General features: G+C 45.3%; 1 protein-coding gene across 1 annotated transcript in view; it reads left to right on the plus strand.

Annotated features, from left to right (window-relative positions):
* The first annotated feature begins 6566 nt into the window (after positions 1–6566).
* HDAC7 (histone deacetylase 7) overlaps positions 6567–24960 on the plus strand; it is a 124240-nt gene continuing 105846 nt past the window's right edge. The window contains exon 1 of the mRNA XM_026113163.2: positions 6567–6970. Within this exon, the coding sequence (XP_025968948.2) occupies positions 6952–6970 (19 nt within the window). The 5' untranslated portion in view covers positions 6567–6951. The remainder of the gene's footprint in view (positions 6971–24960) is intronic.

The raw sequence follows: 24960 nt of genomic DNA on the forward strand, positions 1-24960 counted from the left end.
TGGGTGAGCTGAAAGGAAATGCACTTCTGCTGCCACGTCGCAGTCATGGAGAGGGGAGAATCTGTACTTGTGTGTATGAGACAGCCTGGCAAAGGCAAGTAAGGACAGCCCCATATTTATCATTGTGGCATCTGCTGTCTTTCTGAATAGGCTTTTCTCTCTTGCCCTTTTTTCATCTAGCTGAAGTGCCACCAGGGAAATTCCTTAAGTAGCACTGTCAAGGATCCACAAATGCTCTGGTGATGGGCAGTGGGATTTGTATTCAGTCCCATGGCAGGACATCTTACCATCCAGAGAGGGCGAGATACCGCAGGGACCAGCCTCTGTTCAGACCTTAGCCTGCTGCCCTCCAGGGACATCTCCTGGAAATGCTATAGGGTGCAGTGGGCATGGGTGTGCCCATGCCACATGTTGTGAGTACCCTGGTTCCTACCCCTATTACGATGAAGAGAAGATCCTGCACCAGGGTGTAGGTGGCCCTCAAGTGTACCAGGCTGCACTCCCTCTCCTGGCCCCTCTAGCACCTCCTACGAAGTTCTTTGCTCCATTCCTCCATCACCCCTTCCCCTCTGCTCTCCCCACATTAGGCCCCACCATGTCATGCAACCCCCTCAACCTCCTCCTGGTCCTCCGTCACCAGGAGGGGGGAGCAGGATGCAGGGACTGTGTCCATTCCATCACCCACTCAGGGCTCACAGGGATTCCCTAAGCTCCCTTGAAGCTGTCCAAGAGCAGCAGGGCTGTCAGGGAGCCTGATCAACATCCCCCACTGGGGCTTTCTCATCCCATCTTTGAGCCCTTGATTCCCAAACACTTTCCCTTCTTTTTTCCATTGTCTGTCCCCCATCATTACTTATCTATTCTTCTGATTGTTTTCCTTTGGTACTTTTCCATATTGGGGTGGGGTGGGGGGCTACAGGATTTGGTCATGCTGGTGCCCGACGCTAAGAAGAGAAGGCCAAAAACTGCATGCTGGGATTGATCTCAGGCAGGCTTATTAAGTGCTGCCACAGTCAAAATAGCCATGAAATATGTGGGATGTTGCCACCCAAGGGAAATCCAGCCCTACAGATGTTCCCAGTACTAGACATAACAGCCACCTCGAGAGCTAGAAAAGGGTAACACTGCTGTACCAGAGGTTAGGAAGCTGTGTGCTGAGTGAAGGATAGTCAGTGCCTTTACCATAATTCTGATGGCATCGCCTTTATTAATGACTAAGCTCTACTGACAGACCATTACACAAATGCAGTGCTTCCCATACAAGCTGGGGGGACTATTATAGGAAGCAGGCATGAACAGTACCATTAAAACATAAGCAAACTTAAATCTGAACACTAGGTTCTTAAAATAGGCTGATACACTACAAATAGTCACAATATCTTGAAAAATCAGTGTTGCCTTTCACTTGGAGTGAGCACAGTGCTCTAAATCTGGTTTGCATTTCTTCTGAGAGTATTTGCCCAAAATGCCACTTGTATTTTGAATACGTCCGGCATAAGAACTGCTAGAACTCCCTGCCATCGGTGCAGTTCACAAAATCAGGGAATCAGTATGTTTCTTCCTATTAAGGGACCATGTACGATGCCCAGGGACAATCATGTTCCACATCTAAACTCTGCCAGTAGCACACCCCAACCGCCACGATTTGCCTCTATTTAATATTTAGTGTACTAGACTAAGAGACTGAATATTTGGCATCCAGCACCTCCAGAAAGAAAAAAAGCCAAGTTCGTCATATACAGCAGAACATCTTTCTATATACTGGAAAGGAGAAGACCTGTCCTTGAAAGTGCTGAAGTTTAGTTCATTCTCTGGAAGCAAGAGGCTTCACTCCAAATTCATGCTATAACACTAGCAGAGACTGGTCCCTACATTGTAGCCATGGACTTACTTAGCCTGCTTACAGGTGGATTCAACTCCTACCACCATCTCCCAGTGTATTTTGAACCAACACTTTTATTTAATATCAAATGCCTTGATATGAATTAAAACTATTAATTGCAGTTCAAACAAAACAAAAGATCTTTATACTTTAAAAAAACTGTCTTGATTTGCCAGAAAATCCAAAATACTCCATTTTGGTTGCACTGCTACTTTTCTTTAAACCATCAGCTATTTGTACAAGCCTAGTTTGTTTTTCAGTCATTTGGATCATTTAGGATTATTTGGATCATTTAGACACTGTTCCACCCCCCACCCCCCCGCCACCCCAGTGAACTGATATAAGCCTCTACAATTTTCAGATTCTAATGATTCTCGGGACAAATGTGTAGGAAAATAGTTTAAGGCTGTGCTTGTATTAAACTTTATTCAGCTTCTACTGAGCTGCTATTTCAGATATGTATTTGCTGTTCACAAATATTTTGAAAAGTGCCACACTAGCAGTGCGACCGCACTCCTGCAAATGACTGTCTCCTCAGTAAACTGCTAGAGAAGAATATAAGAATAAAATGGATGGAAGCTGAAGCCAGACAAAAGCAAATAAGAAGTAAATCAGACAAAGGAATTACTGATTATTCTCCCAAGTAATGTAGCTCATTTTTTCCTTCTGCTTGTCATCTAATCCAGACAGGTGCCTTTCCAGGCAGGACATGCTTTAACCAAATGGAAAGAGTTCACCAACTGAAAGATAATGAAACGGGAAGTTAAATGAAAAGATCTAGTGATCTCTTTCAGCTAATGGAACTATAAAATAATCTGTGAGATAATCCATGTAGACAACATCATGGTAAATATATGGATTGGGTGGCAGCTACTGCACTGCATTGATCTCATGACTAAGATCTAGTGGCTACTGGTTCCTCTACTAGCAGCTACTGGTTCTTTGTAGCTGCTTGGATTTATGCTGTTCTCTGTCCAACACTGAAAACCCGATGAATTTGTGATTTAGTACATTTGTATGTCATGTGCACACACACACACACACATCCATTTGTTTGTAGGTGTAGGAGCAGATCAGCAAAAGACCCCAGACATTGAACACAGTATTCAAGTTGGGGGTTGGTGCCTCCACCCACAACATATATCGTCAAGCCCTCCTGCTCAGATTGAGTCCCAAAGCTGTCTGTGTGTCAGGTTTCACATCAAGGGTCCCAAAACTTTGTTGAGATTTGAGTCTGCCTCCATCCTGGTTGTCCAGATTGAGTGTCCAACTCATACCTGTGCACCACCAGAACAGAAAAACAAGACATTTCTATGCTTCACTCACCTCATCAATGAGAGCAGCTGAGGACAGAGGGAGGTGTTGAGGCTGGTTGTGCTCTCTTTTCTCAAACAGGCTGTGCTGGAAGGGGAGTAAAAGACTCAGTACAGTTCCTAGGAAGGTGGTGGCCTAGAGAAAGACATCCTGTGAGGTGAGCAAGGAGAGGAGAAGGGAATCACAGGCTGAGACAGTGAATCTGGTACTGGAGAAAGAACCAGAGTTGGAGGAGGGCAGCTGAGAGCAAATGGGCCATGGTGAAGGCCCTTCACACCCATTCACACAGAATATGGAATGGTCTGAATCATACAGCATGTCCAGTACTTGCTACACTGAGACCAAGTCTCAGTCTACAAGCAAAATCAGAGCAATGTGGCAGGGCATGAGAGAAGGACCTTCAGTCACAGCTCTCTGATGTCTGACTGACCCCTCCCAGGCCCGTTCTAGACTTTGCCCTGCCCCTGCCATGATTTTGAATTTTGTTGCTGCCGATTGTGATGACAAATCGACAATTTTGTCCTTTCTCCTTGGAACAGCAAAACTGAACTTTAGCTGTTGAGATGACTTTAACTTTTTCTATTCTGAGGAATTCAGATCTACCTGCTAGAACACAACTGGTATTGCTTGGTTTTTAGAGGTGGAGGAAAGACCACCATGTTCCCTCTTTCCTACTGACGTTGTTCCAGGTGCCATTAAACATAAAATGTCCTTGGGCTGGAAATGGCCAGGGCAGGTTGACTATCATTCTTCAATTCAGGGGTGGGTCAGGGGATCCAGTTGTTCTGACAGAATACTCCATCAGAGATGATCATTGATAGTGTCTGAGAGCTCTGTGCACTTGCTGTGCTCCTGGAATGAGGTTTAATGATGTCTTTGTAAAAAGTAGGGCAACTTCAATAAAAGAGGTGGAGTCCATACTCTTGCAAGGATCCTGGCAGGATTCTCCTGGCTGCTGGAGATTTTCCTTCCCTCAGATAGAGGCAAAATTTGAAGCCAGGCCTCCTACGTTAGGCCAGCTACCATTATTGGAGGGCACTTAGGATGGTGATGGGTGAGGCAGGAAGAGGGTAGGGTCCTTCAGAAAGGGTGAAGGCTACAAGCCTTGAAAATTGTTTGGAGCTGAGAATTCCAGGTGGAAGGAGCCACCTCCTGGAAAGACTAAGGCCTGCAAGCAGTGAAGAAGGACAGTTGCTCAGCTTCCCCTCCATTCTCTTCCTTTCCCTCTTCGCATTAGAGGCAGGTCCCTGCCCTTAGGTGCCTGACAATCTTCATGCACTCTCCCTGAACATTAACTAGGGGCTCTGCTTCCACCATGAGTGAGGTGCTCAGAAGCTCAGAGCTGCAATACTATTGTGCTGTGGCATAAGTTCCTCCACAGATCTGGTAGAAGATGCTGCACCTGTGTTTCTCAGCACATAGGAGGTCCTTTGGCCCTTAGCACAAACACCAGTGGCTTGTTTCCAAAGAAGAGCAATGAGGAGTGATGGGTCAGTGATGATGGGGTCAAGATTCTGGAGAATCAGCAGGGACAGGAAGGAGAGAGCATTGGAAATGGAGCCAAGAGGAGGCGTGCAACAAAATCGCATATTGGAGGACCCTGGGTACATTAAATTGACCATAGGCTGCCCTAAGGTAGGCTTCTCTGGTTTTTGTGCAGCCATGGGAGGAGCTGATCAGGTCATTGACCTGTCAGGAAACAAGGAGCTGTTCTGCAAGGTAAGTTCTTGGCCAGAGCAGGAAGCCCATCCTGCAGCCACATGCTTCATTGAACTGCTACAAGGGAAGCAGGGGAGCTTGGGAAGACTTCTGTCAGCAATGCCTTCTCAGATGGACTTGCACCCTCCAGCAGCCCTAGGACACTCAGTGATTATGGCCAACAGGACTCATATTGAGTTGTGCTGGCAGAAGGCTGAGGAAGTGCACAGAGCTCCTTTTGAATGACCAGAGAGGAAGCTCTCTCTTTATTTCCCATCAGTTTTCCTTGTAATGCCTAAACCTTCAGTGAAAATTAGATTTAGGCATCTAAGTGACCTCTGTACTTTTGAAACTTTTACCCAGTGTTATAAGGACATTCAGCACCTTAGGGTACCTGGAAACATCTGCAAAAAGCAGCATCTGCAAATGGCTGTTCTGCTGCCAAGCAGAACTGAAGGGAGCTGAATAGAAATAGTTTAACCAATAGCTTTGACCTCATCTGAAACTCTTTTTTCCAATATATTCAAAATAAAATCCATACACTGACTTTGTTTCTTTATGTTCACAACTGACTCCATGTTTGAAATCTCTATGTTTCTCCCTAGATAGAATTCCTGGAAAGAGAGGATGGCTTCAAATGGGACAGAGATTGACTCGTCCCATAGCAGTGGGAACAGGGGAGGGCTTGATTTGCAGCAAGACTTTGAAGTAATTTAATTTGTTATGCTTATCAAAAAAAAAAAAAAAAAATCAGCTTCCAAAATGATTATTCTGATGTGTACTTATCAACTCTGGAAAATACTGGATTTGACTAGATTTTTAAGTGATAAAATGTATAAAAATAATAAATTTCCAGGGGTTAAAGACAGGCATAGTCAAATGAGAAAAAAGTCATTGGTTTTGGTGGCTATTTTAACATCATTAAAAAGTGTTCCTTGTTAGGCTGTTAAATTATTGAGGACAAAAGTGAGATGCTCGATGTGTGCAAATCCAGAGCAGATATTTCTGGAAAGCTCTGTAGCAGGCATTAAATTTTGGGCCCAGTGACTGGCTATCTTGGATGAAAGTTTGTATCTTGGGACAAACCTGCGGACTGTTAGATGATGAAATGGTGCTTTTCTGATCTGAAAAATCTCAAAGCCTGTGTGTGAAAACTCGTGCTTCAGAAGTTTAGATCTGGGCCTGTCCCTAGCTGTTTTTCAGGATGTCTGTACAATTTCTCTCTGGTCCTCAGTTTCCCACCTGCTATATCAGATTTACTGTTTCCCTTCCTTTCTCGCGTAACAGTGCGATTTCCCGTCTCACTTCAGTCAGGGAACACCGGGTTAATGCCACCCTCCTTTAATGTCAGCATTACACAGTAGTTAACCCTCTCTGGATAAGACACTAGATGGGAAAAACAAAAGGAAGAAGAACCAAATTCTCCCCGGTGACAACTTTCTCCCAGCCAACAAACATAAGTTTTATTAGCTAAACCCTCTTGGATGCTGCATTCCAGATTGGTAACATTTCGGTAACACATTGCAAACGTTTGACTCATAGAAACTTGGAAGGCTGGAGCCGGGGGAGGGGGGAAGAGCGTCACATTCCCATTCCCGGGCAGGGTTTAGTTGTTGAGTGTTTTTTTTTTTTTTTTTTTTTTTTTTTTTTTTAAGAACTGAAACTTCTCTCTGTTTAATAAAAAGAAGTGTGTGAGTCTGATGGCTTTCACCGGGTTGCATTGTGTTTTTGACTAGAGGGGCTGGGGGAGGAGGGTTTGTGCTGCCAAGGGAGGAACCCAGGGCAGCTGAACTCGCTTTTCTTCTGCAAGTTTTTTTCTCCCTCTGTGTTCCCAGGACAGGGTTGGCTTTCTAGGTTTGATAAAGCATTTCCTTCCATTGTCATTCTATACGGCCTCTGGGCCCTTCTCTCAGTCCCTCCCCTTTCGCCTTCCCCTCTCTTTCTCTCTCTCTCTTCCTGAACTTTAGTGAATCTTGAGATATAAAGAAAACAGCTGCCTCCCTTAAGCAATATCTTGAACAATGAGACCTCATCTCCAAGGGCTTTAATTCCTCTGGATGCAAGGACAAAGCCAGGGTGAGTAGCCTGCTAGTGACTCTGCTGGTCACTAGATCTGCAAATGCGACTGTTTCCGCGTGGGATTAAACCGCTCTGGTGGGTGCTTGTGTTTGTTCCTGAAGTGCCTGTGTGCTGGGGTCCTCTCTCATTTCTCTCAGGCTGCAGAGGTATCATATAGCACAAGTGTGTGGTGAAAGAGCAGATGCTATAAGCGTTAAACTCCCAAACCCCAAACAGCGCTGCCTGAGAATGTGCTAATGCTGTCCCCATCGGACACCGTGCACTGGCGTCGGCTTTGTTACCCAGCTGTATACCTGGACTCGGTCCACCCACCAGCAACCCTCTTACCCTTGTGAACCTGGATAAAGCCTGGGTTTTCGGCAAGGTGGGAGGAATCCTGATCTCAAAAGCAAAGGAAAACAAAAATGATGCAATCAAGTGTGACTCCGAGCTGGGCTCTGAGGGAAAATCTCCCCTGCAGCTTTGGCACTGTGCAGTCCAGGGGCAACACTTTAAAAGAGCAGCTTGGACTGCCACACGGCGGGACAGCACTAAGCATGCTTATGTCCACAGTTTGGTGGCACTTGATTTCAGAGGTGAGACCTGTGCTGTGCAGATGCTGCACACTTTCATGGCAGTGTCCATGTCATTTCTGTTCCCTGCCTTTAACAGGCTCATAGGAATTTTCCAGTCTGTTTGCAGTGGTGAAGTAAGAGATGGTTTGAGCACAGGGAACTTCTGCTCCATGCAGCAGATCAGCGACTCGCAGCCTCTGTGTCCTGGGCAGAGAGCACAGCCAGCATTGCTCACTGCAGTCCATATTGTGGAAGTTATCAGAAAGCAGACAGCGCTGCAGTGTGTGTTGTAGCTGCAAAGATTGTTATTTGGAGTCTAGTTTTGCCTGAGTGATCTATTTAGATAGTTTTGTGGTTAAAAAGCAGAAGACAAATACATTGTCTAAGAAAGAGGCTCTCATGCCCCATGATCCCATTGCTTAGTACAGGACATTTCAGAAGCAATGTAATTTACATTAATTAAGGGAATTCAGGACAAGTGATGAAGCTACTGTCTAACTTGCAGCTTCCATTATGAGGTCCCATTCTTACCTTCCCCTGAAATTGTAACTCATTTACATGGGAGGCACTGAGAGACACAAAGGCATAATCCAGATATATCTCTTAAGATTTTCCCAAAGAATCACATTCTAGAAAATAGCACATTGTAAACCTGCCAGCTCCTCCTACGGAGCAGCTCCCCCGGTCCGAGCTTCCTAAGGCACTTGCTCCATTTGATGTGCACCAAAACAGCTCTGCACGCCTGGCACTTCCCCACAGCCTGCTCCTTCTAGGAGGCCTTTGCAAACAGCTAAAATACACTCAGCTTACGAAAGCTTCCTTTCAAGGTGTTTGCATTCTCTGAGCTCTAGCATGCTATGAGCTGTGGAGGCCAGCTATGATATCCTTACTGGTTTAGCAGTCCCTCCCTTCGCTCCACCATTGTACAAACTTTTCATCAGTTATTTTGCTTTCAGTGGCTAGGTGACAATGAGAACAAAGGACCAGGGTCCATGACTAAGGACGTCTGAGGTCAAAAAGTCCCCTCTCTCACTTGTATCAGCTCCTCTATTTGCTGAATAACTTGCAGTGTGCTACTTACCTTCCTGAGCTTCATGTTACGTTGGGAAAACAGGGGAAAAGCAACATGCGGAAACATGGCATGCTTCAGAAAAACATTGCTGGGTCATGGTACTCGTCCTTAGCAAACCTGTAAACTCTGGAGTCCTTTACACTGAAAAGGCAGAGGTGGGAAATCAGAGAGATGCAGCAGTAGCTGGTTTGGGGAGTGAAGGTACCTTCAGTAGTTCCTGCCACTTTCCCCATTCCCCACATGTTCAGCTGCCCCTTCACCTGTGCCACTGAATTTTTTGTGATTATACTGTGAGGTTAAACTGGGCCCTACAGGATTTTTTTTAACTTCAGTCACTTGGTGTAAAGCTCAGTGACCTGATTAGCAATGCAATACCACAAGTGATCACAGTGCTGTGGCCAAAAGGGGCTGTGAACTGCAAAGTGCCGGTGGGATCAAGTGGCCTTGATGGGAACTTCTTAAGGCTTCACTGCCAAAGACACAGTGAAGTGGAATGACTTCCAGTCTGAGGAGTCCACAGAGTGCAACTAAATACATTCCAGATGCTGTTATCTTATCTCCTTTCAGTTTCTCCTTTTCATCTCTATCTGGTCTAACCCCGTGGTCTCCAATACCTGCTGTCTTTGCTGGAATCTGATGCATAGCAAATAGTGTCTTAGTCTAAGAAATAACACAGGGGATCCAAGCTCCTTGGGAGAGGTAATGGGAAAGATCAATACCTTAAAGCTCATAGTAAATCTCCATAATATTATAACTGAGCTTGAGATGAGGAAATCTCCTAAAAGCTTTGTAACAAGTGGGTTATCCCAAATTCCTCTCTTCTGCCTTGGAACAGGGAAGAAAGTCTGGGATCAATATGATTAGGATGCTTTTCAATGGCTTTACTGGCCTCCTTTGAAACACATATAGACTTGTTGTGTAGCATTCATCCAAATAAATGTGGGAATGCACTGCTGAGCTCCTCAGCCTTGGCTCCCTTCACAGGCGTAGCAGAGGAGGAGGCTTTTCTGGGGACTATTCATCTCAGCTAAAAGTAGATATCTGATGTCTGCTTCAGGTCTGGATAACATAAATCTTTCCAGTAAGGCCTTCAGGAAAAGCAGACGATGTCTTATACTCGAGGTTAGCACAACCCAGCCATGGTACTGCAAAAGGATGGTATCAAATCCATCATGGACAAAACCTAAAAAATGAGACCTCTCAGAATGTTATTCTAACTGGGAGATCCTCACTGAACAGGTTGATCTTTCACATGTGCCAGTAGGCAACAGAGCTTGGAGATGTACTATTTAGCACTTTTACAAATGGCTTAGAAATAATAAAAAAAAAAAGAATATTACTGATAAAGTTTGAAGATGATGAATTTTTTTTTGCTGGGGGAAGTAATGAAGAATAAAGACAGCTGCTATAGGGAAATCTTGGTAACACGGTAAACCTGCGCACATGCAAGTAAAGTGATTTCACATGAGAAAACACTAGAAGATTGTGCAGCTGGGAACAGAGAATGTAGGTCAGATACAGATGGAAGGATCTATTCTAGGAAACAGTGACTATGGAAAGGATTTAGACACAATCCTGGGTAATGAGAAGAATATTGCCCCACTTCACCCATAATGTCTAATGTGATACTTGGGCAGATAAACTTCACAAGGAGGAAGGATCCCTCGTACGTGTTTTAGGCCATTACACTGTGTTCAACTTTAATATCTACCATTCTAATGGGATTTAATACAGAAATTGGACTTAGTTTACAAGGCTAACATGGTGATATATATGGTTCTGAACCTTCAGAGATCAGATTTTGGTCCACTTCTGTTCAGTAATTCTGTTGTTCTGTTCTTCAGTGTTTGGGAGGAGGATGGGAAAAAAAGTGATTGCCAAAAGCTTATCCAATGACACAGAAATAACAGGTCTGTCCTTCGGTGTGTTTGAAACTCACTGTAGCTGAACTTTCTGGAGAATATGTGTGTTAATGCCTTTCTGCGTAGGGCATATTTGTGGTGGGGTTTTGTATTTTAGGAAGCAGTGCTTTGAAGAGGTCGTAGGAGACCTTGAAAGAAGAAACCTACTGGTACCATTTCTGGTATAACACGGCAGTTGAAAGAACAAGCATGATCTTTGGCCTTATAAACAAGGAACTATCAAACAAAGTATAAAAGTGTTATTACTCACTAGAGCATTACTAAAACTAGCTGGGATTCTGCATCTAGTTCAGGTATCTCTTGAAACAGCGATGTTTATCTGTTTAGGCAGCCTAAAAGTTGTCCAGTATTTTGCAATGTATAAGCTGTTCAAAACATGACTGCAAGTTTTCTAGGAAGCATTCAGAACTTGTGGTTTGTGCAAGAACCATCCAAAGAACCTACATAGCCTGTTATGCTAAGTCAGAGTAGACTAGATACATTTTAACCTTTTCTTTCCTTAAAATCACATTTCTAGTCCAATACAATGCCAGACATTTTTCCTCCATCCCAGTGCAGCTGGGTTTGTGCCATTCAGTCTTACACAGAGACCTGTCTGTTAAATCCAACAACCTTGGGCAGTGCTCTGGTATCTCTGAAGATGGACTAGGAGTTGTACAGATGGCATTGGGAATAGACATTAGGCTAGATGACATGAATAAGATTACTTTATTCCAGAGAGGATCGTAGTCTATCGAGATAAGGGAAACTGTCACATTTCCCTTAAATCCCATTGACTGAATTGAAGGATTTAGATAAAATTGGGATTTAAAGTAGTAGAACAAGGGAGGTAAATTCAGCATCAACAGCCTTGATATTGAGGAGACCTCAGGACTACAGCAGGAGGAAACCTCCAAAGCTGTTGTGCTGCTGCCTGGGACAGACATTCTTCCAGCAGGAGCTGACATGAGTTAAAATAAATGCAGATGAAACCTTCAGATTTAATGAAGCTTTTCAGAGGCTTAATTACGTTCCCTTGATTTTCAGGAGATGAGAATTTTACTGCCACCTCTGCCATTGAAAGTCTTCCCCAGCTCTATGCTCAGAGTTCCCTCCATAGCAGCCTCCAGGAGTTCATCTGTGTTCTTGGCACTTACACAATGAGGAAATTGGCCAGCTTTTCCATATTAGCAATCAACTTTCCAGGGATGTTGCATGTATTTTCCAGCAAGGGATGGAACAGCATCAGCAGCCCTTTTATCTGCCAGGCCAGGACTGCAATTCTGCATTAGGAGGGAGCAGATACTGTTAAAAGACTAAGCCGAGAGTTTTCAGAACACAAATGTCCATTCCTTCAGCTCAGGAGCTCTGTATTCAGATCATGTCCTGCCACTTGGCCCTCACACATTGTACTTGCTGGGACGTTTTGCCAAGGTACTGTGTTTGCTGCTGTCAATAGTGCTGCATTCCTGCCACTCCTCGGTGCACTCTGCCTGAGACACTCCCTCTGACCTCTGACAGCCCCACTGTCACACCAGCAAGTGAGTGGGAAGACTGGACAAAGGAAGGAGGGACTGGTGGAATGGCAGTGCTGCTCTTTAGACACTTGTTCCTCTTGATGCAGTTTTTGGCATTCTTGATATCTTGAGGGACCACCAGAGATTCTAGCAGATTCACCTTCCTAGCTTTTTTGCCCCATTCCCTTGGTGGAACTGAGCTTGGGGTCGTTCAGTGGGGGCTGTCACCTGGGGTGTTGTGCACATGCACAAATCCCACAGCACACAACCTTGGATAGTGCATGGCGTTGAGTGCTTTCTTCCTGTGTACACGGAGAGGGGAAAATAGGACTATGTGCCTAGAAATGGCCACTAGGAACAGTTGGGAAACAGATGGGACTGAAGCAATGTGAAATGCAAAGTGACATTAGTAATCTAACACCATGGAGTGCTATTGAATGTCCACTCCTACGCTGGCTTGCAATGAGGAAGATGCTATGTCACTGAAAGAGCAGGTTTGGCTGTCCAGCAGGGACCTTTGTCATTGCCCTGATGGAGTAGGTCTCAGTGACTTCCCAGTGGTGATGATCATAGATGTTTTCTAGAGTAACAGTCTGTCTTTCCATTCCTTATTTCTGCAGTTGTCTCTGAAGAGGTGCTGCCTCTGCTCTCAGAGGTGTAGTCTGGCTATGGTGGCTTTCACTATATCAAGACAACTGAGGTTGGAAGGGATCTCTGGGGGGCTCTGGTCCCACAACCCTCTCAAAGCCAGGACAGCCTAGGTCAGCTTGCTTATGGCCTTGTCCAATTGAAGTTTGAATATTTACTAGGATGGAGATCCCACAACCTCTCTGGGTCCTTGTTCCAGTGTATGACACCCCTCACGGTGAAAATTTCTTTCCTAATAGCTTATCAAAATTTCCTCTATTGCAACTTGTGCTCACTGCCACTTGTCCTAATGTTGTGAACCTCCAAGGAGAGTATGGCTCCATCTTCTCTACACTCTCCCATTAGGCTACTGAAGACAGCAATCAGATCTTTCATTCACCTCTTCTTCTCCAGGCTGAACAAACTTGTCCTCTCACCCTCTCCTCACACATCATGTGCTCCCGTCTCTCATCATCTTGGTGATTCACTGCTGGATTCACTCCAGTACATCAATGTCCTTTTACTGTGGAGCCCCAAACTGGAGTGGTTGTTCTTCATTGCAAGGGCACAGTGCTGACTGATACTGGATGTTTTGTCCGTTGGCCAGGTCCCTGGGCACTCTCGAGTGCCTCCTATCTGGTAGATGGACATACAGGCACTAAATTTGCTCTGTGGGCTCTAAAATGATCTTCCTCTGCTGTAGGTAATGCTTTACCACACCATTTTCTGCCACTAGATTCATATTGCTCTTCCAAAAGATAGGGGTATGGTTAAATATTGACACTTCTTCCAGTTGTCTAAAGAAGGCTTCAAATACTTCCTCTTCTTGATCAGTCACTGTGATGTAATCCATGTTAGTCTGTCCTCTGAACTTTACTTGCTTAGTAAAACTATACCTTGTGTAGGCTGCTGTTCTTTATTTAGGACTACCACTATCTTCATAGAAACCTAACGGAAAACGAGAGCTTGAAGAGTCCACAGTGAAGCCAAAATTCACACATATTATGAACAAGAGAAGCCTTGGGTAAGAGAGGCTCCCTGGAGTGCACTGGCATCTTGGTAAGGGGAATGCCATTGTGTTGTCTGCTGGCTTTGCAGCTCGGTGCGCTGTGAGACAGATAAGGGATGAGAGGGGGCAAATGTAGTGGTTTAAGATCAGAATATCAGGAGGTTCTTGTGGTTGTACACGTTGCCTATCAGACCAGTCCAGCAGCACTGGACTGATTTCAAGTAATCAAACTGGCATTGTTATAATTGTGGGGACAAACTGTCAGGGAACTCCTGTGTAAGGCTTCATGGAGATCGACCTTTCACTGTTACCCAGTGGAGATGCAATTGGTGCAGTAAGGATCTGAGTAGGTTATGGGAGCGGAAGCAACATGTGACTTGTGCTTATGTCCCAGTAACCTACAGATGTGATGTAAGCATACTGTCTGTAAAGTTATGGTTATGTGAGTCAGGTAAAGGGTGGTTAGTGTGATTAGGAACAGAAAGACATGGGTTCTTACTAGCCCCAGTGTCAAGTGTCTGCAATGTCCAGCTACAAGGTCTATTTCTCTAGTTTCCATGGCAGTGCCAGACTAAAAGGAGGGGGGATGCTGTCCATTGCTGTAGTATCCTCACTCCAGCACCCCCCAGCAAAGGATGCAGAAGGCTGTTTGTGGAGAAACACTGTGAACCATTCCCAGCTGTCCTTTCAGTCCAATTGCCCCAAAACTGCCATGATTGTTCTGGCCCATCACAAGATGCTCTAGCAGCCCTGCTGGCCCCTTTCATCCCCGTGCTCCCATGCTGGAGGTGCCACAACTGGAGTCACAAGAGGAGCAGAATTAGTTTATGCCTCCTACTGAGAGGTTCTGATCTGGCTCTGAAGCAGAGGAGAGATCTCTGTTTCATGGCAGTGTAGACCAAACACAACAAGCCCTACACAGGCATAGACATCTCTGTGTAATACCTTAAAGGCTTAGAGACTGAAGAGGAACTTAATATCCAGCATCATCCACTAACAATGCAGAGGCTTGCAGGCATTATCATCAGTACAGTGGGCTGTAGTCACAGCAGTGGCCTCGTTACTGTTTAGCTATGCAGTTGATCTGCAAAAGCTGTATCAAGGATTGTTCTGCCTGCAGAATCTTGCAAAGCTGCATGAATGCCACATCCAGGCTCTGACACCTGAAGAGACACCAAGTGACAGGCACCCAGCCATGACTTTACTTACAGTGACACTTTCCCTGTTTTATCCCTCCTGAATAGACACTGCCATGCATTGTGTCTGCATCATCAGGATGATGCACTTTAAATATATATTAATTTGGCTTTGTTAATTCATCAGGAAGTTTACTTTAAAAGTAAGTAAAGCCAGTGACCAGGTATAATCCCAGGAAACAGGTAAACTTCATTGCTTCTAACAAACCAGGTAGACAATGCAAATATCTTGCCTGAACTGCAAGCGTTTAGCAAATTTGTGATGGCTGCAGCTGATAATTATAATACCGCCAGACATACTGATAAATATTAGGTTTTTGTGTGGTGGCCACACAGGAAGAACCTTGTGGCCACACACATTCACTCGTCTTTGAAATTAGTTGTCCAAGGCCATTGCAGGGCTATCGATGAATCTGGAATAGTTATTCCATGAGCCTGTGTTAGGATCTAATTCACTGCTGCCATGGCATCTTCCAAATGCAAATTACACTGAAGAAAACTTCATTTCATTCTGCTTTGTGCTGAGTCTGGCAGATGTGTACAAGTCTGTAAAACTCATCCTGAACTGGTGTAAACCTACATCCAGCACTAGTGTAAACCTACAGCAGAGCCTGTTCATCAGCACCAGACACAGCAGCTTGCATGTCCAGAATGAAGGCCATAGGACAGAATAGGAGCATGGGCATATTTGATGTATTTTTGATGCCAAAGGCAGCCGGTAAATTACTTCTGGGGCACAGATTTCACTGTCCTGTACCATACCGGCATCTTATCTGTTAGCTCATTAGATATGCGTGTACATAAGGCACATTCTTCTTATCTGAATCACTGAGGTTCTCCCTACACCACATCCCCATAACCATCCCCAGTCACCTAGAGCAGTTCATTAATTAGAATGAGTGGAGCAGACCATCGATTAACAATGAGAAGTCAAAACACTTTGCTTCATTTTTTTCAAAATGCAGTTTCTCGATGTTTCATATTTAATAATGAGATGAAAGAAAGAAACTGCAGTCAAAATTCAAGTTTGGGTCCATTTGCTGAACTAACATAGTTCCTCTGGGGAGATCCCACGTCTTCATTGTCATCTGTGCCTTCTTCTCTGTCTAGGAGTTCAGGATGGCATCTCCTAGCTTGTGATGAATTTATTTCTGTGGTCCAAAGATACAATCATCTTTAGGTGTGTTTTCTCTGTGCCAGGACTGTAGCCCAACACATTATAACATGATACAAACTGTAGGTTGTGTGTCATGGGCTGTGGCACATGAGCATGTAAGGGCACCTGAAGGTGGCATCCTGTGGGGCAAGTATGGGATGACAGAGTAGGGCAAAGGGAGACTAAGCTACGCATAAAAAATTACATGAGTTTGGTAAAAACAGATGTGAGGTTGATGCCACTGTCTTGGTGCAATGCTATGACAGACAAAAGGTCCATACTAAGGTTCGTGTGCTCCAGCATCCTGTGAGTGGGAAGAGCATAAGAACAAGGCAAGTGTTCAGCAATATTTCCCCAAAATATTTTCCCAGCCTTCAAGAAATTGTGTTTCAGGAGTTTTTTGCACTACAGACTGTTTTTGTATGTAACAGCCCTTAATGAGTTATATTTCTTCAGGTATTTGCCCAGCATACGATAATGGTGTGAATCAGCAGCAACATGCAGCATGTTGGTTTTGAATCCGTCCTCTGTGCCTGTTCTAGTCTTTCCTAACATTCAACTTGTTTTTCTGAATGATTCAGAGTACTTTGTGAATGTTGCCAAAGAATCGTCTATAATACCCCCAGGACTTGCCTTTTGGATGCTCTCAGCCACCTCAGAGCCTTTCATTTCATGTGAAAATTTAGGGCTGTTTTTAATCTGGCTCTCACTGAAATTTCATCTGTCTTTTTCAGATGTAGTCACCTGGTATCATAAGTTTCCTGAAGCTCTTTGCAGCCACCATTTGACTTCACAAACCTGAATTACTTAGTACTGTGACCAGACTGTGTCACTCCATTAGTCTCATCCCTTTTCCAGATTATAGGTGATCATGTTGGAGCACATGAGTCCAAGAACTGTCCCTGCAGGATTCTGCTGGTGTTTTCTCCACACTCAGAAATGGATCCTGTCTTTTAAACAATTATTTTTCTATGTGCTTTCTTCAGAGATGCCAGTAGGTTTCTGAGACATGACTTCTTTTTACAGTAACTGTGTTGCCTCTCAGTGTGTCATATTACCCATTGTACTCACTAATCCTAACCTGTCTGCACTATCTGTATAGCTAGGCTGTGTTTGCAGACTACTTTGGGGAACAAGTTCTTGGTACCAGCTCAACTCATGCTGACCACACTAACATCAAGGCTAGCATCTCCAAAGCAGACTAGCTGTTCCACATTGCTTTGCAGTCAGCCCAGATATGTCACATACCTGTAACAGACCTAATAGTTATTATTTTGTTGGGTTTTTTTTAGTTCAAAATGCCTGACCTAATAATAAAGTCATGTCATCATCTGATAGAGTAAAGTTAAATGCTGTGATGCAGAGTGTGTGTGATATATGCTCTGAGTGTGACATGGGCATTGTGGGAGGATTGAAGGAGCAAGGTCTTCTAGGATAGTGTTGGAAGTCTGTCCTGGCTGGGGGGAACCAAACTCTGCATGTTCATGTCCACACAGTGTTTTTCGAGTGGAGCCAGAAGTGAACCCTCCTCCTGTTACACGTTCCTCCTGGGGAGAACTACTGACTTGCTCTGAAAATGAATGTGGGGAATTAGCACATATGCAGTGTGGATGATTAGGGAGTCAGGAGGCTGGAACTGAGCCCAAGGGCCTGTGTAGATGCAAAGTCAGGGCCTGAGTACTTTGAGAGATTTATGTGAAGGCAATCGCTGACTTAAGCAGCCCTTGGAGAAGATAAAGCCTCTCTGTCAGGTCATCAGGTCCATTAGACACTGCTGCAAGCCTGTGCTCTCAGCCCACTTCTGCTGCCTGTGCTCAGTGTGCCCAGCAGGCAGACTCACTCTGGAAGACAGGTAACACATTGCAATTCAGCCTGCTTAGTCTTTTATTCATGCTGTCCTGCTCCTCCCTAGTAACCGCCTGCCATCCTTTGTTCTTAAACTGTATTTATTATCATGTCGTCAAGCGCCCTCAGAGAGATGGAGAAAAGTGTTTCCTTTCAAACACAAAGTCCCGGGACAAGCCTGGGACAACTCTGGCCTTTCCACTTCTTTTTTTGTGCTTGGTTTCAGGCTGGCAGAGCAGTTGTTCCAGCCAACCCCAGCTTAGTAAAGGCCCAGGGAACAGTGCACACACACAGAATGAGCAATGTCAGAGCTTCAGGCCTCAGCCCAGGAGACCCTGGGCTGGACGGACAGACCCCAGGCAGGAGGACTTGTAAGCAGCCAGATATTCTCACAAAGGAGAGGAGGAAAGGGCTTGTTTTAGCTCTCAGGGGTAGAGCACAAACCAGAACATGATTTAAAGGGAATACAGGCTTTCCAGAGCTGGATTTTGAATTTGAGTCATCCTCAGGCTTTGTGTTTGAAGTGAAGCCATTTCTTCCATCTCTTTATGCTTGTGCTTTAATGCTGGTAAACAGCATGTATTCAGTGCTGGTCATTCATTCAGTGAGACCCAGACCCTACAACTCAGTAAATACTGCAGCAGACTCTGCTTCCCTCCAGTTACAATTGCTGACTTTAGCACTGACAGTACACACAGAAGTGGGGAGGACCTGGCTATTGAATCCTGCTGACTTTTCAGATCAGTCTCCTCTCTGCTAATTTGTCTAGACAAAAGGTCTTAACAAGTTGGAAAAACATTGTGAGATTCCTGGGTATTTCACAGCCCCCAGCACGTTCTGGTCCCTTTACTGGAGGTGAGACTCTGAAATTATGAGAGGCTCAAGGTCTTATTGCTCTGGGACTCACAGGAATGATTTATGGTTCAGGGACTAGAAATCCTACTTTGTTCAGATGTAGTATGAAAGGATCCCTCTTCCCATTTCCTGAAATTGTTACAATAAAAACAAGTGAATCTGCTTTAGAAAAAGAATGTCTTTCTAGAAGATCAAAGGGGAAATATCCCTATATACAAAACTGAATCCCAAAACAAAACTGAAACAAACAAGAGTAGAGACCAGACATAGGGACCTGACTTAAAGCCATACAAAGACACAGGCATCTGAGATGGGTTTTGGGCAAGATTAAGCATGTAGCTATCTGCCAGGTTAGTGGTTTAAATACCTCCTAAGGATGTGGGAGATGTGAGGTCAGTGCCTATCTCCTGCTGAGGGTCTCTAACCCATCTTGTTCCTTTCCCTGTGGATGCCCTGATCACCCACCCAAATGTAGAATATTGGGAGGTATTAGGCACTTGGTTCATTTTGCTCAGAAGAATTAAAACTGTATTTGACCCAAGGGAAGCTGAATATGATGTTTTGCCCCACTAGTCACATAGCTTAGTTTCCCCTCACTTTGTCCATAAGGAAAATCTGGGCTCAGGGTGGCATCTTTCTGTAAAAATGTCCATAGAGCAGGGACCAGAACCAGGCAGGCTCCTTCTCCTGCAAGTTTGCACTTTCAAGCCATAGACTAGGATCAGTTTAATCATCATAAATCCACACTGCTACCAGAGAAAATGGTCCTGACTCTTATTGCCCCTCTTTCCTCTCCACCCGATGGTCCTGCCCCCTCTGAAGTGCAGATATTCACTTTCTATGGTAATGCCATAGTGCAGGGTGCATTGACTTTGCATATTATCCACTGTTTCTTGATAATGCCATGCAGGAATTAGTAAAATATCCTAAGAGAGTCCAGTGTACACAGGTACCTTAACCAAATGATGGTGACACCCTCAAATCATCAAACTTGATAAAAGTAATTTCTCCATAAACTCATCTTGATTTGCACTATTTACACTGCCATTCTCAAAGTGGGGCCACTCCTGCTCCATTCCAGTAGCATCTTCCACTGATTCTCAGAGGCAGAAATGTGTATATCCAATCTCTGAGTTTTTTAAATGAGATGTGGATGGTAATTGATGGCTTAACTTAATTCATGAGGAGAGAGTGGCAACCTTTAGCTATAATAATGAAATCTCTCCTGCAGGAGTGCTTTTCAGTCTTTTGTGCATGATTTAGCAAGAGCATAATAATATTTTTCTTCAGTACTCCCTGCATAACAGCTGCTGGAAAATAAGGCCTCCCCTTTTCAGGTACAGCTGCATTGCCCAGCCACTTCCCAAATGCAGAGCAGAAACTTCAAAGACTGCTGCTGTCCTTGTACATTACTGACAATGCTCCAGTTCCTACACTGTGCTGTTAGCAGGAATCTGTTCCTGAGACAGCTTTTAAAAATCCTTCATGACTTCGCCACAGTGAGTGACAGGACACTCTTTGCAGACTGCAGTGATGGTATTTGTCTCATGTAGCCAAGTTCCCAAGTCTGATCTGGTTGTCCAGGCTCCCTCCCCAGTAAACAGAGATAAATCCTCCCTTCAGAAGGTGAGTCAGGTTCTCTTAAAGTAGGTACTAAAGACTGTCATCTCTGGAGGTAGCTGTCTGTTTCCTTCGACTACAAAGGAGGCTAAAGCTAACTTCCAGCAAGCTGCCAGATGACTCGCATCTGAGGTGTCTGTTCTAACCAACACAGAGAGCCTTTAGGATTTACAAATAGGAGATTTGTGTTAAAAGGGTCAGTGCAGTTCCCTCTTGTGCAGTGAACCCAACACATTGAGTAATCCAGTGTAAACACCCGAAGCAGAATTTAAAAGCATTTAGACCCCGAGCATCTCCTGACCTGTAGCACCAGGGAAGCAAGACAACACCTCCAGCTGATGCTGAGCATGGACCTCAGTTTGTATTCCCGACCAATCCACTGTCCATACTCTGGGTGGACTAAGCTCTAGCCATACCAAGAGAGGATCGAGAGATAGAGATTTTCAGCAGAGACTCTAGGACATGTGTATCTACTGCATAGCTGGGCTGCGAATAAGGGTTGTCACTGTATATCTCAGCTGCTCTTGTGGCTATATGACCTATCTGAGGGATTTCTCCTGCAAATCTTCAGCACCATGTGATGCAAGTGCAGATGGCATCTGCAGCCAGTCAGAGCTCAAGCTCCTTTTACACAGTGGAGGCTCTGTGCTCTCCTAGCCCAAGTCATTGGTTGCCTATTGGCAACAGACAGGGTGCCTGGAGCTGGGTCTGGGACCATATCTGGCTCAAGCTTTTATGTTCATAGCATTGGGAGCGTGAGCATGGTCTGCTTTGAGGAGCTGAGGGTCATTCTCTTATCTAGTATCCACAAGACCCTGCAGGAATGAAGATGCTTTGGTGGGAAACAGCCCTGCATCTCACAGGCACTGCCCCACCAAAAGGCATGGAGCTACAGCTGCTGCTTCAGGCTGTCCTTGTACAAGTTTTTCTCAAGCTTTTCTTCAGAGCCTTAAGGCCAGAGCAGAAATTTTTGTTAATGAGGCTGTCTCATCTGCAACATCAGGTGCTGTGGATACACAGGGCTGGGATCAGTCTTAGCTCTGGTTGTGAGCAGTGTTTGTTCACCAAACCCAAGAGATTCCTGAGTTGGGAATGCCACTGGAGGCCAGCTCTTCCACTCCCGTGGGGCACCACAGCTGGTTCTCCTGGCTGCAGAGGACCCTGGGATCTGAGCACCCACCCAGGAAGGTGGCAAGAAGGCTGCTTAATCCCTTCTGCTTTCTGCACATGCAGTGCAAGTAACACCACTGTAAGGGGAAAAGGATGAGGGCCTTTTTCAAGGTTACAAGCTTCTTATTTTTGGATTCGTTTCCCTAACACTGGAGCTGACCCAGGCTGTGAGCTGTTGAAGTTTTAGGTCCTTTGTTTGTTTAATTGAAGTGATGTTTGTTTTTGATCACAGGCATTAGATAGGCACTTCCTTTGCAGGCAGGAAGCAGTGATTTCCTGTTAATTCGCTGGCCAACTCTCACTGCGCAGGAAACCTAGCTCTGCTGAGTGTTCACTTTTCATGCAACATTTTTGGAAGATCTTTTGTGTTGTTGTTTTGTTTTCTCTTTTTTCCCCTGCAAGTGGTACTGGTATTGTTGGGTCTCCATAGGAAGGATGTGTAGAGACAGCACTGAGTCAACACACATAAGGCTGAGCAGATTGGATGGGGCGGACTAGTGCAGTTTGCCTAAGATGTTTCCATTTCGTCTAAAATCTTTTGGTGAGGTTTTATATTTCCAGAATGAAAGACGGAGTCACTGCGCTGCCTTCACACCACAGCCAAACCTTCTACTAAACATATTTGGTTTTGACAGTTATTTGAGGATAGCTGTGTGTTATCACAAACAGTGTAAGTAAATCTCACTCATGCTTTTGTGAATCCCATTCAGTGCAAATCCACATCTATAAGCACCAGATATCTTTACAAAGTCTTGCCAGTCTCTAATTACTGTTTTGTTCACATGTGCCTTGTAATGAAATTGTCTCTCTAAGACACTTTCATTTACTGTCAAGGCAGGTGTATTTGCAACAAGTCATTTAAATGATTTGCCCAGTATCACAGAAGGACTCCACAAAAGAGCAGAGAGTTAAAACAGAGACCTGGATCAAATCAACCAGGCTTGGTTGTCTGTTTGCTTCCTGTGCTAGAAGGAAGGACCTTTAGGCAGATGAATGGGACAGTTCTTATGTGGTGCTCTGTAAGGATGCAGCAGGTGAATTTTAGTGCTGCTTGAGTGTACTGTTGCTAAGGGTTATATCGTGATGGATAGCTGCTCTCAACCTCTGCCCACCATGGGTGAAATGGATTTTGTTTCCTAGACAGTTTGTAAACATAGGCAACTCATTTTTCATCTCTGCAGTACCCTGCCAGCCTTGTTCTCTCCTTGGCTACATCTGTATGTCCAGGTCAGCCCAATAAAATATCACACAGGAATCAGGATGGTGTTAGATCCGATGCTTCACACCTGAATAGATCTTCATGTTTCTGCGGTGGAAAAGAAATGCTTATGCATCTCTGTCATATCAAACACAGGTGGAACAGAGGCTACTTGGCAGCTCCTTGCATGGGTGTACCTGTTTTTACTCAGTGTGTTTATCCTCGTAGCATCTACAGGCTAACTGAGATAGGGTTTCACTGCAGTGCAATGCCCCAACATGAAGTACCAGAGTATCACACATCTCCAGCCTCAGGATGGACAGATTGCCGACTTTCAGTGCTGCACATGCTTGTCTGCCTGAGTTTTTAATTATTTTACTTTAGTAAAGGGGCTCCCCTGCAGAGAGGGGATTTGTGACAGAAAGAAGAGTGTCTATAGGAGCAAAGAGGCATGGGAAATGGCAGGGAAAGGCAGAAGGAAGAGGGGGAGCATGATAGCTCAGTGCCCTGGAGGGGAAGGGAGGAAGACAAGATGACAGGAGGGAGAGGGATTAGTCCTGCAACTGCCGTACACATAGGAGATGGTCAGATGTTTTAGCCAATGTTGTACAAGATGAGAGCTGCTGGACTGAGGCCTTTCAGCTGCAGGGCGGAGGAAACATAAGAGGATGGACACAGAGATGGGAGCTGGAGGAGCTGGGAGAAGGGCAGAGCCTTCCCCTCCCTTGCTCCCAGCAAGGCCTGATGAACTTGCCCTTTGGTCCACAGCTTTGCTGAGGAGGGTGTGGGGAGACAGCTCTGACCACTCAGGACAACCTCTGCCACACACACCAGTCGGGGCCACAGCCTCTGTAGCAGCCAGCAGAGAAGTCACAAGCGGAGACCTAGCCTGTGGAGCAGGCTCCCTCCTCCTCATGGTTCAGCTACGGCTCATGCGCAGGCCATCCAAGGAAAACATTCCCCAGGCTGCTTTCACACTGCACCAGCTCTCGGCAAGCACGGCCTGCGCCATCTCTGCCTCCTCTCCCGCCTCGTTCCTGAAGAGCTTTCCATTCCCCAGGCCCCTTCCAATCATTGCACGTCAGTGACATCATTGCCGGTTGCTATGGAGAAGCCAGGTTGTCCAAAACACGACCCCTTGGCCTCATCCCATGTGTGTCAGGAAATGAAGGTTTTATAGTACATCTTTGCAATGGAGCAGAAACAGCCAGAGCAGGAACTGGAGCCTGGGGACATACAAACAATTCACCCTCCATCTCAGGCCTTCCCAAGGCCTCCTGGCGTGTGACTCCTCTGCGGCCTCTCTGATGGGGAAGTGGGGACCTATTTCTTGGGGTAGCAAGACTGATTTATGTCTTTTGAGTTATTTCTGGGCTGCTGAGCTTTCTACTTTGCTCTGAAAAGCCCAGGCAGTGAGGCCTGGGGGAGAGGCAACCTAAAGGTTTATAAGCCAGTGCATAGGGAGCAGGCAGAAAGTCTGCAAGAGGATCTAAGCAATTTAAAAATAGATGCTTTCCACCACTAAACCTCAGGGATCTGCTCCTTCCTTTCAGCAGTTGCATAGCTCACAGCATACAATGGCTCAGAGACAGAAAGAGAAGAAACTGTCACTGGCTTTGGACTTGTATAAAATGCACCCTTGAAGCAGCCTGCCAGCCAGGATGTAGTTCAAACTGCCGTTTCTTGACTGAGTGACCTGGTCAGAGACAAGCAAACTCACCTCCCACTTGAGCTACAGACTTATATTGCCTTCTGAGGGGCTGTAACATGAAGGGAGAGGAGCAAAGGGGCTGAGGAGTGCCCATATCTCCAAAAGCCACTCAGCAATTGTCTAACGTCAGGGAAAGCTCTGGAAAAACTGTTCCAGAATTAATGATTACCAAAGACCTTGTAGACAGTGTGGGGGCTTTCAGAAGGAAATGTCAGGTGTCATTCTGTAGCGGGGAGGGGAGGGGACACCACTGTTAAAGGCAGCCTTTGTTTAGGCAGAACATTACAAACAGACTCTCTCTTCTCTCCTGCGATGTTTGGTAGTGGAGGTGTTTCCCTGAGGGAAGGCTGGAAGCCTTACCCTTGGATCATCTAAACTCAGGCCAGAGAAAGCACGAGATGTCCTCAGAGGAGCAGTCCTGCCCTGACCACAAAGTCGGGCTGGATCTGCTCCTTCCTTTCAGCAGCTGCAAAGCTCACAGCATACAAAGCTCCAGTGAACACCTGAAACGCTCAGTGGCATTGCCAATCCCAGCTTCAGCTTCCCCTCCAAATTC

Source organism: Dromaius novaehollandiae, chromosome 28, assembly GCF_036370855.1.
Source record: "Dromaius novaehollandiae isolate bDroNov1 chromosome 28, bDroNov1.hap1, whole genome shotgun sequence".
In the NCBI taxonomy this organism is placed as follows: Eukaryota; Metazoa; Chordata; class Aves; order Casuariiformes; family Dromaiidae; genus Dromaius; species Dromaius novaehollandiae.